Below are 17,570 nucleotides of genomic sequence, written 5' to 3'. Positions count from 1 at the left end.
GGTGATGAGCGTGGAGAACTCAGGGGTGACACAGCTTTCTTCCGTTCTTGACCAAACGTGCTCAGTCACACTCACTGGAAACATGCACGATGCAAAGATATACATATATAAAGCCGAAATCACAACGAAAATATGGGACAAGTTATGTTTCCACGTTTTATTCATCACATTCCACAGAGCTGAATCCCAAACCTGATAAAATACACAGCATAGTGCAACTCTAGTCAGTTAGCTTTTTAAAAGTCCACGTGAACTCTGGTTTTAGTCAGTAATCAGAAACCCTGTGTGAGCACCACACATGCGCAGCCCCAACAGAAAAAGGACTGGCGGCTTCTTCACATGAACCGGCTTCCTCTGATGTGCCGCATCCCTCATTTCATCCCTTCAATCCGTCCGCTTGTCATCTGTTCTTGCGGTCGCTTCAAACGGCGGCTGTGCTCAGGTCCAAGCAGAGCTCTGGACCTAGTCTAGGGGGACAAAAAAGGGAGGTGGCGGGTGAGGATGGAGTCAGGAACTAAATGGACTTCTTTAGGGCCAGCTCGAATTTAGTGTTAGTCAGGATGGTAAGCAGGTATGGGGATGAGGGACTGAGAAAACCCAGTGTCTGTGTCCAGAGACGAACCATGCAAGCTAGCTAAGGAGCAGATTGTCTGGGGGTGAGGGATGGGTGAAAAGCTCTGGTATGGTATGGCATGGTATGGTGTGGTGCGGTGTGGTTTGGTTGGCTCTGCTGGCGGAGACCATCCCCTCACCCCTTGCCCCCTATGCCTCTGTGAGGACCTTCATGAGAGGGCCCTTTGTTCCGGGCCGGCAGGCGCACCAGTGAGTGAATGAGCAAGACCAGTGGCGGCCCTCTTCAATGGCTGCTGTTTGTTTACACCAGCCAGTCCCGTCATACTTCATTAGCAGCCCATCCCACCGACAACCTCTGATGTCCTAATCGCCAATGAGTGTGTGGATGCCCATCAGCCCTGAGCCTCAGCGGTTCAGGATAAAGGGGTTTCTAGGATTCCCGACACACACATTCCCACTAAATCTCTCTATCGGCCTGCCTTCTCAGTCACTCATGGTACACACACACACACACACACGCGCGCACACACACACACACACACACACACACACACACACACACACACACACACACACACACACACACACACACACACACACACACACACACACACACACACACACACACAGCATGGTGAGGGTGGATGGGAGAACTGGGTCTTTCATCGTGGGCCAAGAGGCACAAGGAGGTGAGCCGACGTCAGTGGAGCAGCAACAGTCCCAGAAAACTAGCTTTGCATCACAGAGATGTGAGAGACCTGCCGCCCAGAGAGAGACAAAGCAAGACAGAGGGATTATTCAGTGCTGCCATCTTCTGACTACAGTCACAGACTTGCACTGAATTGCTTTAGATGTAGGATTTGCTGTCAAGCTGCTGCCGTGTGAACCTAATCCTAATGTCAACATTCCATAAAACACCACATAATTTGTTGGGCTTTACTGGAGGTAAAACACAGTGTGAGCGGAGATACCAGTAGTTTTTTTTACCTCAATGTGACAATACTAGGTCTTCAACTTACAAATTTTTTCACTGTAGATAATTGTTTTGATTAATCAAAACATTTACTCAGAAAATAGTAAAAAATGTCGATCATGACTCCCCAGAGCCAAAGGTCACACCTTCAAATTGTTTGTTTTGTCAGCAATCTAAAACCCAAAGGTATTCAATATACAATGATATAAAACATACAAAAGTGGCAAATCTTGTTATCTGAGAAGCTGGAAGTAGCAGATGTGTGGCATTTTTGCTTCATATATGACTCAAGCAATTAATCAGTTTTCAAAATTGCTTCCCATTAATTTTGTCATTATCAGCACTATATCATACAAACCTCCTGAATGGCTCTCCCCAGTCTCTCTTGACTCTTCACCACCTTCCTGAAAGAGACACACATCCATTATTACTTTGTACAGTGATATAATAATGATACCTGAAGCTACTGCTACTACCTGTGTAGTAGCATTTTGACCAGAACCTTACGACAGGAGTAGGGCTAACCTGTGTATTCTGCGAGCCAGGCTGAGGGTGAAGTCTGCCGGGCAGTCAGGCTCATAAGTGGACGTTAATATGGTGTAAGTTCCAGGAAGAAGACTGCAGTCCAGACTGACATCCTGAGTGTAACAGTGGGGGACGCAACTGGCCACGGGATCCTCATCCCTGGGGATCATCTGCACAGATGCCCCTTCTGAGACCTGGATACAGTACATAGTCAAAATCAGATACTTGAACAGAATTACAATGGCAGCTTCCACTCATCGTTAATTGAATTCTCCTTATATATAGTAAAATAAGAGTATTTTATAAGTTGGTAGCACTTCTATTGTATCATTAATAAGATCATCAAGACAAAGTACATACAGTATATGTATAAATATACTCTGGCACTGTATTCTTGGATACTTTATTGTGTTTAATGTTTTCTTTTCAGTATTGTGTTTTCAGTTGTGTTTAGGACTACAGGAGCCAAAAACAATAATAAGTGCCTGGTTTCTTCCTACGGAAGAAGCAATTTGTTGCTGCACAGCATGAAAAACATATTCAGAGACAAGAAAAACTATTTCAAAAAGTTACTCTAGCACAAGATAATCCATCACAGTACAGATGAAAACTGGATTTGGGTCTGTCAGTGTCTCTGTTTTGATGTGTTTATTTTGTTGCATTCTAGTTATTTTACAGATAGAAATGTAAGTATTATCAAAAAATCTTTCCTGACAAACATTATTGGCTCATTAATGTCTTCTTATTTAAAGCATCTTAGTTAGATGTTAGAGCCTTTCCAATATCAACCTTTAAGCAAACTCAGACGCCTTAAAGATAGTGTCAAAACTCACAAAAAGAGTAAACATTTCAAAGATCCGAACAGAGCAGCAGAATGACCTGGGGGAAATGTACACAGAAGTAGATGTCCCACGCCTCTGAGTGACACTGGTATTCTCCCTTAATGTGTGACTGACCTTGTAAATGTGGAAGCCAATAGGGTGCAGATCAGTGTCAGGGCGGCTCTGGTGCAGGGTAATCCTGATGTTAACTCCTGATGTCACTGCTGGGTCATCACACACTGTAAAAGGGAAGCAGGGGTTCTGCCAGTGAGACAGGAAATTCCTGCTTCCTCCTGCTGTTCTTCCCTCCACCCAAGAGCCCCGGAAGTAACTGGTCTCCCACTCACCATCGGTTGTTAATGGTAGTGAAGGTGCTGGGCTTTTCAGGGCACTGAGGAGAACGCAGACATTGTTAGGTCATGAATAATTAATTCAGAAACTTTACAAATTTTACAAACACAGCACTTAAACATGAAACATGACAGTAGGAAAATCCTTCTGTAAAATGTGTTGGTTAACTGCTTAAACTGTGCTTGTCTCGTAAACTTACTGCTGTTTAAAAAGATCAAAAGTTTAACTTACTAGTTCTTTTTTTAAAGGTGTTTTCAATATGACCAGTAGGTGTCACTTTATATCTAATGTCATTCATTTCTATGAGAAGTCAACTATTGTTCCACATTGTGCTCTGACAATTTATGTATACAATTTATTAATCTGAGAGCATTAATTTGTCATTTGTAATCACAGTTTTTTTTCTAAATGACACGTTGGGCTCTGCAGCAAATAACATTAACAAATGATTGAATGTAGCTGCATTTTGAAACTATAAAGTTCAAAATTTAAAATAAAAAAAGTACAACAGCATGGATGTCTTGATAAAATGGATTTGCTGAATTTCTCTTTCCATTAACTGGTCCTTACCTAAGGGATATGGAAGATGAAGAAAAGACCCTGATGAGAAATCGGGCCTCTGCTCCAGGCTGGTAGGTGCTGGGGATCAGCAGGTAGTATCCCGGCTCCAGCTGCCCCTGGAGGACCACCTCTCTCTCGTAGGCGTGGCAGTGAGTAGAAGCACAAGGAGGTTTGTTCAACATCCGGCTCAGATTAAAACGCTTCTTCTCCACCTGATGACAGAAAAATGCCCTCAACTGACACAAAGCCAAAAACAAACACAGCATCACTCGTTTCCACATGAATGATGGCACAAACCTTCCACATGTGTAGAGCAGTAGCCTGGTAGTGCTGGTGCTTTGTGTTCTTGCTGTCCTCAGGTGGCTTTTGTGCGTATTTATCCATTTTTCTCCACTTCCTATGCTGCAGCAGGGATACCAGAACCTCTCCTCTCTCACTCACTTTGAGCCAAAATTTGGGGTTGGTACCATAGCTGCTGCTGTTTCGGCTACCGCCAGCTGAATGCCCTTTTACCCACCGGCCAGGCAGCTGATGAAAGTGTTTTAGCAGACATCCTGCCAGAGAGGAGTGATGTCAGGGTAAAAAAAAATGGCCACCGAGGAGGTAAGAATTGGAGACTGAAAGTAGTAAACCATCTTTAACAAAGTTAGGAAATTACCAGTATAGATGCTCTTCAGGTGTCCCTCCTTAGTAATGGGGTATCCCACTGTGACATCATCAAACTGGGTCATGAATTCAGCCTCATCCAACCAGAACTCGCCCTCAGCCACCCTGGCTTGTAGCTCTGAAGCACAGACAGGGTCGACAGAGCTCCAACCTGCACCACTGCGGAGAGCAAGGTAGAAAGATTGAATGCAGTATGGGGTTGAATCCCAGTGTCTGGACTTCCCCACACCTGCAGACTCGTGCACAAGTTAGACTGTAATTATGGCAGTGATTGAGATCTGAGTCTAGTCAATATGAGTCCAGAGGGTGGACATTTGGATTCAGCAAAACTCCTTTTGAGGTTACACACATGTATGACAGAAAAAGACGCATGCCTACCTCCCTATCCATGCCCCTCCAAAGCAGCATCTTCCCCAGGGATTTCTGATCCTGAGTAGCCGTACTTTGCTCCCTGATGACGTCTTCACATCCAACCACTCCAGGACAGTCAGAGCATGGTACTGACCCAGCTCACTGGCACCTAGAACAGGCGAAGAGATCCACAGGTTATGTGACAAGGGATCACAAGATCACTTTTATCTGCAAGGAAACACTTTTCTGACCTCCAGGGCTGCTCTGAGTGGAGCAGCTCAGTGCACAGTCATCCCTCACTGGGTACAGAAGGTTCAGGTCCAGCCTTCTCCTCCTGACCTGGTCGCTGTCCTGTTCTGGTCTCTGCTCCTCCTCTGACCCGAGGTCTCCCAAGCTCCAGTGTTCCGCTAGGCCACCAGTCAAATCCACCAGGGCCTCTGACACTTGCCCTGCCCACAGTCGCTCATATGAGCCATGAAGCCTAGAGAGAATGGAAGGGACAGAAAACAGGCTTTCCAAACTTCACCAAACATGTTGTTGGGAATGCATGATAAGGTCAGTGAAACTTTCCAAAATAACACAAAAAATATCTTTCCAAGATCAAAGTTCATTGAAGCTTAAACTGAAGAAAGGGAATTTCCACAGGCTACTTACTTGGCATAGGCCTTCTCCAAGAGGGCTACCCAAAAGGCAGTGGGGCAGTGGCAACGTGAGAAGCAGAGAGTGGTATTAATACAGGGCAGGCGGTCATCGATGGTCACCTCTGTCCAGTGTCCCTGCTGCCAGAAACGAAACTGGAAGAAGCCCCTGTACTTGCTGTCACCCCACTGGGGCTGGTCTGGGGGCAACACCTAGAGAGTCGTGGACGAAGTCACTACAGCAGTTTAGGACATTGAAACATTTCACATTTTAGACAGCCGACATGCTTATTGGTTATTCTGACCACATTTTCCTGCCCATGTTTTAGTGCTCCAAATAATGAAAAAAGGCTAGAGTTACAAGACATTAAAAAACAATTAAAATCTAAAATAGTACAGTTGTTGCTCTACCTTGTTAAGTAGATGCTTGTTCTTGAGCAGGATGGTGCAGGCACAGAGAAACCAGCAATCTCCTAATAAGCCTTGTTTAGCATGACCCAAGTTGATGTTGTCAGGGAAGAGAACTGGTGACTGGCAGATCTCCTGGAATTGAGAAATTGAAATAAAGGAGGACTGAGACATGCTGACTTAGAGAAGACTTGCAATAACCCTGTGATTTGGGTTTTGAAGGGGTTGAAAAAAAATGAGGTGCAGAACTTAAAGTGGGCAAAGAACGCAAAATTTCAATAAAATTGTTGTTGTGAAGCTGTTAACATGGAGGTCAGGGCCTCTCGCAATATTGTTTTTTCACATTATCATTGTTAGGTTGCAAGATGATTGCAATTGAAATAAAAAAACATGGCAAATATATTACAATATTAAATCTGTTTTGGGAAATTCAGAACAATAACTCTGAACGTGTGGACCCTCTTTCATAATCATATTACGAAACTGATAAGGGTTCTTTGGTTGAACAAATAAACCTGTGACAGGTGATAAAAGTTAACAGGGCACAAGCCAAAAAAGGTACTTCATATGTCAACATTTAACCCATGACGAAACAAACATACAAGGAATGCAGTGCGGCATTTCCCATTTCCTCTTGGCACTGGATCTCACCTGCGGGCGCCGCCATGTAATGTTACCCTGCAGCCTGGAAATTGGCGTGGTGCTGTCAGAGAACAGGGACTTGTCGTCAGAGGGGAAGTCCAGGTCCTCAGCCAAAACCTCTCCTCCACACTCTGCCCTTCCCTCCCCTTTCATGGCTCCAGCTTCTTTTCAACCTGGATCGTACCTGCTGGGTCAGTGGGTGAACCTCAGCCAGCTGTGACCATCCTCACTGACCCCATGTACATTTTAAACTTGTGTTACACCTGAAACAAAAAACAGACATAGAATTAGATATAATATAACAAACATTATATATTTATGAAATTTTGCATATTTGTGGTTTTGTGCAAAGATCATAGGCAACAACACATGCTGCAAGTTTAACCTGTTTACCTATAGTATTTTTTTCTTTTTTGTTTTGGGAATATATCGAGTTAAAGTGTTTTAGATGCACGTTATTTACGACAGAATCATTCATATACTGTTACAATGGTTATATGGTGGCATGCAGTGTTTTAGGTTCAAACGTTTTGTTGTTATTCGCCTTAAATTACTATTTTAATGGTTACCCACTTATTCGCACAATCGTAATAACAGTAAAAAATAAAGAAAACCCGCATGAACTGGACTCCAAACTAAAATACAATGTTAGCAGATAACAGAGATAACAGAGCAGATAATTGTGTGGCTCTCGTTCATATATCTCTATTTTACCTTGCTCCTCTTTTAAGCATCTTTTCCCTCGTAGCTGTCATTTTTTTTTTAAAGTAACAGTTCCGGCTAGCCGTTAACGTTAGCATCTGTTAGCTTGCAGTGCACAGCTGTAGCATCTCCACATCGCTTCATTTTATCATGGTTTCAGAACTATAACCACGCCGGGTTTTTACCCCACAACACGGAAGTTTTCCTTCAGAGTAACAGTTATATCCAAACCAGATTGAACGTTTCACCCCGTTGAGTACGAAAACACGTAAAAAGCCTTCCGCCTGGACATCCAGCACTCCATTCATACAGTGAATCCTTCCTGTGCAGTTGCACACCTCCGCCACCTACTGTTAATGCAGTGAATTACACACCATGTACTGATCGCTTGTTAGGTGTACCTAATAAACTGGTAACTGGGTGTACATTTACTCAATTACTGTCTGTAAGTACCCTACTGTATTGAAGTACTGGCAAGTCTAATTTACCTCCCCACTTTCCTCCCATCTTTATTTTTTTCTTTCATTTTTTCTTTCTGGTCTTCCTTCCTTCCTTCCTTCCTTATGTCTTCCTCCTTTCCTCTTCATCTTCTCCTTTTATTCCTTCTTCTCTTCCCTCCTTCTTTCCTCTTTGTTCCTTCTTCAACTAATCAGAAAGCATGTAAAGATACAAGGTGTTCACCTGTCAGTAAAACTAATTTCCTTTCTTCCTTACTGTGAGTACTTTTAATTTTATGACGAATACTTGTTCACTTAACCAAAATTATTTTGTAGCAGGACTATACAAGAATTGTGATGTTGTAAATATCTATAAAGCATCAGATCCAGGTAGTCAAATAGATAATACATATAGTCAGCAAATTATTTAAAAAATATTCGATTTATCGGCTTCAAAGTGATACAATTAAAGATATACAAAAATATGCTATTGACTTTAAAATAATACATCAAATTCATCTCGTGGGTCTTTGTGTCTGACCCAGGTGCCTCCATGAGTGTAGATGCTGCTCAACATTTTCGATTTCAGAAAGACAAAAAGGAAAAGATTAGATAGATTCACATACGTTTGTTGAATCTTGGCATAATGTTGTGGTGTTTTAGCACAGAGACACTGTAGGTTGAACAGAGAGATGAACTTACTCTGGCACAGAGTCCACGGCATGTTGCACCCACTCTGAGTTGGGGTTCGCACATAGAAGTCTGTTTATCTCTGTCTGGAAACTGTAGTAAGACGAGGGAAGAAGTTCAGACTTCACGACAATAAGAGAGCTAACAGTTAACATGTACTTTATAGTAGTGCATGTTGTTTCAGGTGCCTTGGGTTTTTTTTTCTTACTTTACTGCCTTGATGTTGCAGTAATGTATGTTCTGGATTGTGTAGTATCTCAACAGTCTGACTGGGTCTGGAATTTCATGGTACTGTGTGCAGCAAACCTTCATGGGACCTTTAAAGAAGAGCACAGAATGTAGACAAGAAAAAAAACTCTTGTGTTTTAATAAATCAATAGTATTAGTGAAATGAATAATCATGCACAGTAAATCAACGTTGAAGTCATACTTAGTGTTTCTCTTCAGCAGGAAAACGGTTTTCTGATCTGGATTCTCAGACTGGATGAACTGGTGAAATTTGTCTCTGGCAATGAAGCTTAAACACTGTGAAATGGCAAGGTCCCATCACAAACAAAGAACCTAGCTGGAAACACCAGAGTTGTAATGTGTTTTAATGTCATCTGGGTCAAGTGGGAAGTATGACACATTAAATACTTTTGCCAACAATGGTGGCAAAAACCCCCTCTTCTGCAGGTCAGTACACAGGAATATTTAAGGGTAAAATATTGTCCATTTATTTGAGAGCTGCGGATTCAGATTTCACTAACAAAATGGGAAAACAATTTTCATAAATTAAACTACTCAACTTTATATAGTGTTTAAAACTTGATACACCTCCAACAACATTAAAATGCTCCTTAATATAATATAATATAATATAATATAATATCATATCATATCATATCATATCATATCATATATGATATAATTGAATATAATTAAACACTTACAGGAGACATTTTGGTGCAAAATGAGTACTTTTACTCTTGACACTTAAAGCATATTATGCTTTAGTATGCTTTAAGTGTCAACTATTACATAGTTTTATAGTAATATTTTGAATGCATTGCTTTCCCTTTTAAATGTGCTAAATAGCAAAAGGGACTAGCACTTATAATGACATATATTTTTTATTATTTTTATACTTATAATAAAATATATTTATGTTGCGGTTTTGCTACTTTCACTGTTAGTAAGGCAGATTTATTTAGAACATGATCTGTTTCTCAAGATATACTCGAGAATAGAATAGTAGCAGCCCAAAACCTCACAACATAACATCCTGCTGACCTCATTGCTGCATGCAGACAACATTATAAGGCAATGTAGAAGAGACATTTTTTCTTTAAGTATGACCACAAACTGTTTTTCATCGTACATAATGTCCCTCAATCCAGTTATCATTCACACTGGTGACAAGAGTGAAATGCAAGTATGCAGCAAAGGTGACACAGATTCGACCACAAAATAAAACCAGATAAAAGAAAGTTCAACTCAGCTCAAGCACACTTTGCAAACCAACCATTTTTAATGCATAAAATAATTCATCTTTTTTCATAAAATATCTTAATAATAATATAATATAATAAAAATATTTTCTCATTCTCTTTATTAGTAGCAAAGTGCTATTTTCTACCAAATTTTGATCAGTTTTGGTTATTTCACATGCTAGATTTGCAGAGTTCTCAGTGTCCGCCCTTCTCGCTGGTTTGGAGTGGGCTGTGTAAAAAGCCTACCAAAAAATATCTGTTCACGGTGAAGAGTATCCCTAACCTCTGGTTAAGTGTCACTTGTTACAGAAATGTGGTTTCTTAAAATATCCCACTCACTAAAGGAAAGGTTCACATTTTGTGTTCCAATGGGCACGTGAGTATTGTATTAAGGTAGACTTGAAGATATCTGAACCTTTCCTTTAAATCACATTGGGAAAATTTAACCTCACTGTGTCAGAATGTGTCTTCAGAAACTAAAGTCTGAACTAAGGCAAGAACTAAGCACTGCAAGGCCATCAATAATTGTAGGACGAGTTAAAAATACATTTTTTAAGAGGTGGTTAAAGAAAAGTCAATATCATCAACTCGGGTGAGCACTTTGTCTCACAGTTAATGTAAAGCAGAGGCTGATTAAGGAGAGTTATAATGTTCTGACTTCAGTATAATACGAAAATTGACGTAGCAGGAAATAAGTAATGTCTTACTTAATCTGATGCGGTTTTGGTGGAAAAGTCACGATGAACTATTAACTGACTTCAACCGTATCATGACCTGTTTAAGTGGTTCCGTTGCGTTCTTTTCCCCTCAGATGCATGGATCTTGAGTATATAGTAAGAGTTCCACTGACCTAGAAAACAACCTTTGTACACCCTCAGAGCAAACCCACATGTAGCGGCCCACATCAAGCTGGTGCATACTGATGTCTTCAGTGAAATCATCCTCTCTGAACTATTTTACTTCAAAATTTCAAATAGTTTGGTTTAATTAGATGTATTCTGTTTTCAACACTACTGTGTGCACGGGTAGAGTCACTGACACTCCTTCGTAACTTCCCATGTTGCACTGGTTGTACAGGACTTTTTGTTACTGTATATTGCAGGTGTGGTGATGACAAGCCCTAAGGTGTAAACCCACACCCATCATTTTTGTCCATTGAACTGGCTTGTAATTAGATCTATTTTATATTTTTATATTTAGTCAACATGCCAAGTGATACACTCAGTTTCGGTTCTATTCTTTCTATTTTATTTTGTTCTATTCGTATCCCTTATGTTATTGTGCTAAACCATATTTCAGTAACATAATTTAATTTATATTGACAGTAAAATTCCCTGAAAGGACAGCGCTGAATGATCATACTAGTGATTTTTAGTCTTTCCTCTGCAACTTTATCTTTAAGCATGACAACGTGCTTAAAGATAAAGGTGGGGAATTTCTGTGTTGGTGTAATAATTCTGGTGAGGGCAGATCTAATTTTTTTTCCAATCGTTAATTTCCTTATTCTCTGATGAATATATAAGGCTGCTTTGATCATCACTTTGTCAACCTCTCTGACTCCACCTGCAGACAGGCAAGACAACAGCTCAGCTCAGAGTCACTGCTGCCAACACAGAAGAAGACATGGTGTCAATCAAAACTGCGCTGACGGTGATCACACTCCTTACCATCTGTCTGCTGGCAACAGACACGTCTGCATGTAGGTATTAGGTTCCCTCTCTGGTGTCTGCCTCCATCTCTTTCTTTTTTTATTTTTATTTATTTGCTTCATTTTTAAGTTTCCTCATTATTACACAAATCCCACAGAGTGGCAGATGTATATTCTTTCTCTTAACCTTACTTTTTATTTTCCTGTATCTAATCATATTGTCTTTTTTCTTGTTTCACAGTGAATCCTGAATGCTGCCGAAGATACATGTTAACCAAAATACCATTTACTGCAATCAGGGGGTACTCAGTCCAGACTCACAAGGAGCTGTGTTCTCTCAATGCCATCATGTAAGTATAAATAAAATGACTTCACCTGCTCCTGAACAAGAAAATAAATAATAGATAAGACATAATATTAGTGTTTATCATAAGCCTATAAATATGAATTTAATTTAATTCTTTTTAATCCTATAGTTTCCACACTAGGAAGGGTAAAGCATGCACCAATCCTGCTTTGAACTGGGTAATGGACTATGTCGACCGTCTGAGGTAATTTTTTTCAAAGAAAGTGTTGCAACATAACTGACAAATATTATAATTCTGCAGTCTGTGGAATGTATTTTCAGAACGGCAAGATACGCAATAATGACTCATTGAATCATCATTGCAGGAATAGAGCACAAATGGTTCACATGAAGACCTCAAAAGCATAGGAGTAGACCTCAAAGATGAAGAAGTTATTCTGCGGAGCCCGACTACTGCCAACAAACTCTTGTTTCACAGTTTTATAATTCAATGAACTCCTGTTCAACAAAACTGCTTATAATTAAAAAAATGCGTTGATACGTTATATAAGTTTGTATAATATTATTTTAATATTATTTGTGCACGGAAGATTTTGTATATGTACATGTTGTAACATACAAGCATTAAACTTTTGTTAAAAAAAAAGAATAATTTGTCGAACGTCTCTTGATGAAAACACTCTTCTGCGTTTATTGTTGAAACTGTACACAGAACTGTACTTACTAATAGTGCACAGTTTCCCGACAGCATACTGCCCGTTATCTTCTCTTCCCTGTTTATCTTCTCACGGTGAGAAATTCCATGTCTGGAAGTTTTGTGTCCCGTGATCAAAATCTAGCAAATAGTTAACACAAGGTGGTGAAAGTCATTTGACATTAGCATGAGGAAGTTATAGGAGCTGTTTATTCAATGTGCACAGCAGAACAGGTATTTCCACGCTGACACACACACACTGCTGACAACAGCTGACATCAGCTTTGTCTGGTTTATAGGTCATAGTGTAATGATCTTTTGCAGGAACTACTACTGCCATCAGCTCTTGAAGAACAATGTAAAATGTTTTTAAAAAATACCATAAAAGGGCAAACACCCTTAACCTTCTGAGCGAAGATATCCCCCTAAATAGTTTTAAAGTTAAAAAAAAACCCTCTACTAAATGTATTCTACATCTGCATGCGACAACTCATCATTTAAGCCACTGTTTATGATACTCACAATGATTTGAATATTCAGAGTCAACGATCCAATTTTTTGGTTGCAGCATTACGTCAAATGGGAACATGTAAGATGTCTCGTTTTATTTTGATTATTCAAACATATTTTCCCATAATCCAGCCTGACATATGTGATCATGGAAATCCCCGGAATTTTGTCTGGAATTTACAATCAACACACATAATTAGGGACATGGTTTCCATCACATCTGTCATTGAAAAAAATCTCAGTGTTCACTAACTTTGTTAGTTTAGCAAGACTGTGTAACTTCCTCTGAACAAGAGTCACTGTATCCACATGTGACAATTATGGAATAATGGTTAATTATAAACCATATAATCTTTAATTTTAGCAAACTCACTCTAACGTCAGCTACGCAGTATTGTCTGCCTTCCGTTTGTGTACACAGTGAATTAAATTGCTCCTTGTGAATTCAACTTTTCATTTGTAAAAGTTAAAAGTTACGTTTAAATAGATTTTAACTTTATACACACTAGAGCTGAGAGCCTCACTTCACCTCTCCCACAATGCAGCAGAGAGCAGCACAGCCTGAGGTTGCACGAGAACAAGAGCTTTCTACTTACAGATGAGACAGGAAGCAGCCTCTTTAATCTCCACCAAAGAATAATCAATTGTCTTCCTTTTAGTCATCTTGAAAATGTCAGAGGGCCATGCTTAAGTGTTTATATTGACAAGTTCTGCAGTTCAGTGCATCTTGTTCAGTGTCAATTGTGAAATTAAAGAAAAACAATATGTGTGCTTTTGCAGCCTTGCTAGAGAATAAAATGATTCATCAAATAGACTGGGGAAAAAATAAAAATCGGGAAATTGTTTTTTTCATTAATTTGCAGGCAGGGTTGAGTATTGCCTTATTATAAAATTCTCTTACTGTCCCCATCTGGCCCCTGAACCAGTGATTTGAAACCATGCTTTAATTAACACTGCAAGGTTAAACTGAGGATTAATAAGCAATTATATAATGATACAATGACAGGATATTTAAGGATTACCTCTAGTCTATTAATGATTAAATTCCATTTCTGTCCTTCAAACATATTCATATTTCTCATTAATAATAATGTGACATATTGGTAGCTCTTTATTTCTATAGCAGTTAAAATATGCAAAACCAAAAGCAGGGTTACAAACTGCTCAACTGCTACAAGATAGATGATTAAAAGATTTTTAATACATTTTTAAAGACAAGCAAAACCTTTTGTAAAACCTAATTTTGTAGAACCAATAAGGAAAAAAAAACCTAAAACAAAATAGGTTATACTGTGAAAATAAATGTCTACTGTGGTTCGCTCTTTTCTTTCATCATGTTATTTCCACAATAATCACAGAATGAGCGTCTGCTTATACATGATTTAAAGAACTCTTTAAACACTAGATGGGGGTAGTCTCACTTCAAAGAGGAAGTGCTGTGAAGTAAAAACTCAGCAACAACTTCCTTTTATCAGTTTTATTTGTAAGTGAAAATGTTTTCTCATGCGGCGTGCTAATGTTCAGTGCTGGATCACACCATGATATGCACTTTTAACTGTATCTCAATACTATTTCCTTCACTTTCAGCACCTTAAAGTTCGCAAAGCAGGGCCCATGAGTGGATTTCAGGTCTCTGAAATATAATTTTAAGAATAAATAATAGGAAAAAATAACACTTTTTTCCATAGAAGTGCATCTTGTCTAATCCGCCAGCTGTAGCTGTCGGCAACACCAACAAAGCTGAACAAACTGAGTGTTTTCTCCTGTCGCACGAGTCCATCCCAAATGACAGTCCGGAGCCACGCTCGCAGCCACTATTACATCACCTCCACTGTTCTGCACCACTGCACAGAGTGCTTTTCTATGAATAATACAGAGAGACTGGGGAGAGAGGGACATAGACATGGGGCATGGTTACTAAATGACAGAGAGAGTACATACTGTTAGATAAAGAGTGATAGAGACTGGAGGAAAATGGAGTTGGAAGGAGATTCTAGAGTAAAGTATCACCAAATACTAGTGATATGTGTAATTCATACAGTAAATAATCACATTAGACACTAATGCATGAGTTCTGATTTAACTTTATTGAATCAATCAATGAATCGTAAGAATTACAGCAAATGTCAGCCCCGCATGAGAATACATAACACATTCAAACATATATAACAAGTGTGTGAGCTGTGTGTTTACACTACATGAACTACAGGACTACAGGATGAAATACAGGACACAGTGTCAGAGAGTTGTTACAGACGGGTACAATGAGAAATGGCATCAGTGCGGTCGGTCCCAGACTGTCTGAGGGAAGACAAGGTTATAGACGGCGTTTTCCCACGAGGGAGCAGGCTTTAGTATAGGAGGAAAATAACATATTGCACTTTGAGCTCAGCAGACAGGTCCTCGATCATAGCATACCTGCACGCACGCACACACACACACACACACACACACACACACACACACACACACAAAAACACACACACACACACACACACAGAGGCACGCAAGAAACCAGACAGTCTCTCATGAAACTCAAACACAGATAATGAGACATCCTCAGTCAGAAAAGGTGAAACCAATCTTCTTTCTGCATTTGAAAATTGCTTATATCCAGGCACATTTGCAGCAGCACCGGGAAGAATATTATACCAAAAATATACCAAAAACTAGATAATAATTCTGCTGGTGCTATTATCTTTCTACCTTTTTTCACTTCCCTTGTCCTCCTTCTCTTTGTCAGTCGCTGACTCTTGCCAGCACAGATGCACAGTTAACACAGAGTTAACTGAGCTCGGTATATAATTAGACAAACAGAAAAGAGAGGGATGAAACATCTAAAGGAGAAGAGGCTCCAAATGATTACACATTCACTCCGCTTCCTTCCCCCCTTGCTGCACACATAACCACCAATTAGAGGAGAGGAGAGGAGGATGAGGACAAGCAAGCAGCCAGAAGTCTATTTGTGTCTCTATCTATCTCTCTGTCTCTCTCCTTTTCTCTCTTCCCCTGAAGACTCAGAGTGCTGGGGGGGGGTAGAAGTGAAAAACAAGCAGTATATAAATAAAGAAATCAGAGTGTTTCACATCCGGTCGGCTGATTGGCTGAGACACAAGTCAGGCAGATCTGGGCCACAGTTGCACTCATTGTTCAGTGAGCTTTTCTACACAGTCCAACCCAGCGACAGCAATGAATGTTGATTGTGACCTTTGGTCTTTGGGTACAGTGGAAACAGAGTGTCACTTCTGTGCACGTTTGTGTGTCTTCGTCTTCGGATTTGCATGCGCCCACTTGCCCTTTTGTTCATTTTCCCCTCATTCCTGACGTCGTCGGAGCGAGCCACGGGGCACAGTCAACGGTCGATGGTTTTTATGTGATCCATACCAAACTCACCGACAGCGTTGAATGTTCACCGAGGCAGGCAGGACAGCGGCTGTGACCGTGAGCCGAGCTGACAGACAAGGCAGGGCATGGAGGAGGGAGGACAGACAGTCAGACATGCAGGGGACAGGGACTCAGCCAGGGACGTCACTCAAACCACGGTCAGGTCAGGTCAGGTTGCACAGCGCAGGGCGATAATGACACAGGACAGTGGCAGAATGAGTCCACTGTCCACAGGGCAAAGACAGTTCTGGGTATTTTATACACAAGATCAGAAAAGATCGTGAAGTGTATCTAAGCTGGAAAATAAAGTGAGAGGACCTGCTTTATGCATTACCACCACGTCATTAATCAGAGGACCGTCAAGTCTTCTATCATCAGTTCAAAACTGGCCGTGACAGCATCTGAAAGATAAATGAAGAGGAAACCGTTGCATTTATATTACAGTCTAGTGTCATCTTTAAAGGGTCAGTTCACATAAAAAGCACATTTTCTCCATTTCCCTTTGTTGTATCTAGCCATGCAGCTGATTTTGATTTCCTTTTTGCAGGATTTTGAGATATCTTTCTCTGTGATTTCTTTTGCTATCACAGAAAACACAGTTAACTGTTTTCTTAGTGATTATTTATTTAGGAGAAAGTAGTTACAGTAAAAACTGAGGATTTCTCAAGGTATCTCTGACAGTATTTTTGAAATATGACTATTATTATTATATTGCTATTGATTTTTTAAATGTAATTTTTCAATCCAATGAGCAGCACAGAGGAAATTCCATTCACCTTCATTGTTTTGGGATGGTAGCAAAAATCTAAGAGACCGATGTCTTAAAACCTAAGCAAATAAAACCAAAGCTATCTGCAAGTGGTAAATGGTAACATGTATTGTTGTAATTTTGGTGAATTGATCCTTTAATCAGATAAGTTTTACAATAAAAAAGTTAGAATAATATGCTGTTGTATTAAAAGTCTAAAACCTTCTCTGTTTGGTTTGACATTGCTCAGAACAATATTACAGAACCATCTTCGAGGCTGCCACGGTTCTTATGGATATCTAGTCCAGAGAACAATGCTATGATGTCCCACTGTGCAGCCAAGCTTTTTATACCCCAGCCATCGCCGGGCCACAGGCTGAGAGCTCCCATTGTCAGAAGCAGGCCATTGCTGGGGAACAACTACCGACAGTGTCCTAGTGCTGCTGCTCAGACCGGGGGCTGACGTCAG

General features: G+C 40.2%; 2 protein-coding genes across 6 annotated transcripts; one reads left to right on the top strand and one right to left on the bottom strand.

Moving 5' to 3' along the window:
• Positions 1-26: 26 nt before the first annotated feature.
• capn10 (calpain 10) lies at positions 27-7,558 on the bottom strand. 5 transcript variants are annotated; one of them, XR_005708762.1, is made up of 14 exons: positions 7,224-7,558; positions 6,519-6,772; positions 5,871-6,002; positions 5,476-5,672; positions 5,073-5,302; positions 4,849-4,990; positions 4,463-4,629; positions 4,102-4,358; positions 3,814-4,016; positions 3,028-3,283; positions 2,072-2,265; positions 1,905-1,950; positions 294-467; positions 27-74 (listed from the first exon to the last, which is right to left on the bottom strand). XR_005708762.1 is itself a non-coding variant. In XM_040143744.1 (14 exons), exons 2-14 carry the CDS (start codon positions 6,660-6,662, stop codon positions 372-374), a joined length of 1,956 nt encoding a protein of 651 aa, XP_039999678.1. In that variant the 5' UTR covers positions 6,663-6,772; positions 7,224-7,558; the 3' UTR covers positions 346-371. The 5 variants fall into 5 exon arrangements, 3 of the variants coding, with proteins under 3 accessions (XP_039999678.1, XP_039999676.1, XP_039999677.1); XM_040143744.1 differs by lacking the exon at positions 27-74 and having other exon boundaries at positions 346-467; positions 3,028-3,131; positions 3,240-3,283; XR_005708763.1 differs by lacking the exon at positions 27-74 and adding an exon at positions 1,202-1,331 and having other exon boundaries at positions 448-467.
• A 3,821-nt stretch (positions 7,559-11,379) lies between these two features.
• Positions 11,380-12,373, top strand: ccl20a.3 (chemokine (C-C motif) ligand 20a, duplicate 3). Its single transcript, XM_040144315.1, has 4 exons — positions 11,380-11,509; positions 11,700-11,808; positions 11,935-12,009; positions 12,131-12,373. Exons 1-4 carry the CDS (start codon positions 11,434-11,436, stop codon positions 12,171-12,173), a joined length of 303 nt encoding a protein of 100 aa, XP_040000249.1. The 5' UTR covers positions 11,380-11,433; the 3' UTR covers positions 12,174-12,373.
• The last annotated feature ends 5,197 nt before the right edge of the window (positions 12,374-17,570 follow it).

The sequence above is a fragment of the Xiphias gladius genome, chromosome 14 (genome assembly GCF_016859285.1).
Source record: "Xiphias gladius isolate SHS-SW01 ecotype Sanya breed wild chromosome 14, ASM1685928v1, whole genome shotgun sequence".
Taxonomy (NCBI): domain Eukaryota; kingdom Metazoa; phylum Chordata; class Actinopteri; order Istiophoriformes; family Xiphiidae; genus Xiphias; species Xiphias gladius.
The sequence above is the reverse complement of the archived record's forward strand: the minus strand, read 5'-3'. Positions and strand labels throughout refer to the sequence as shown.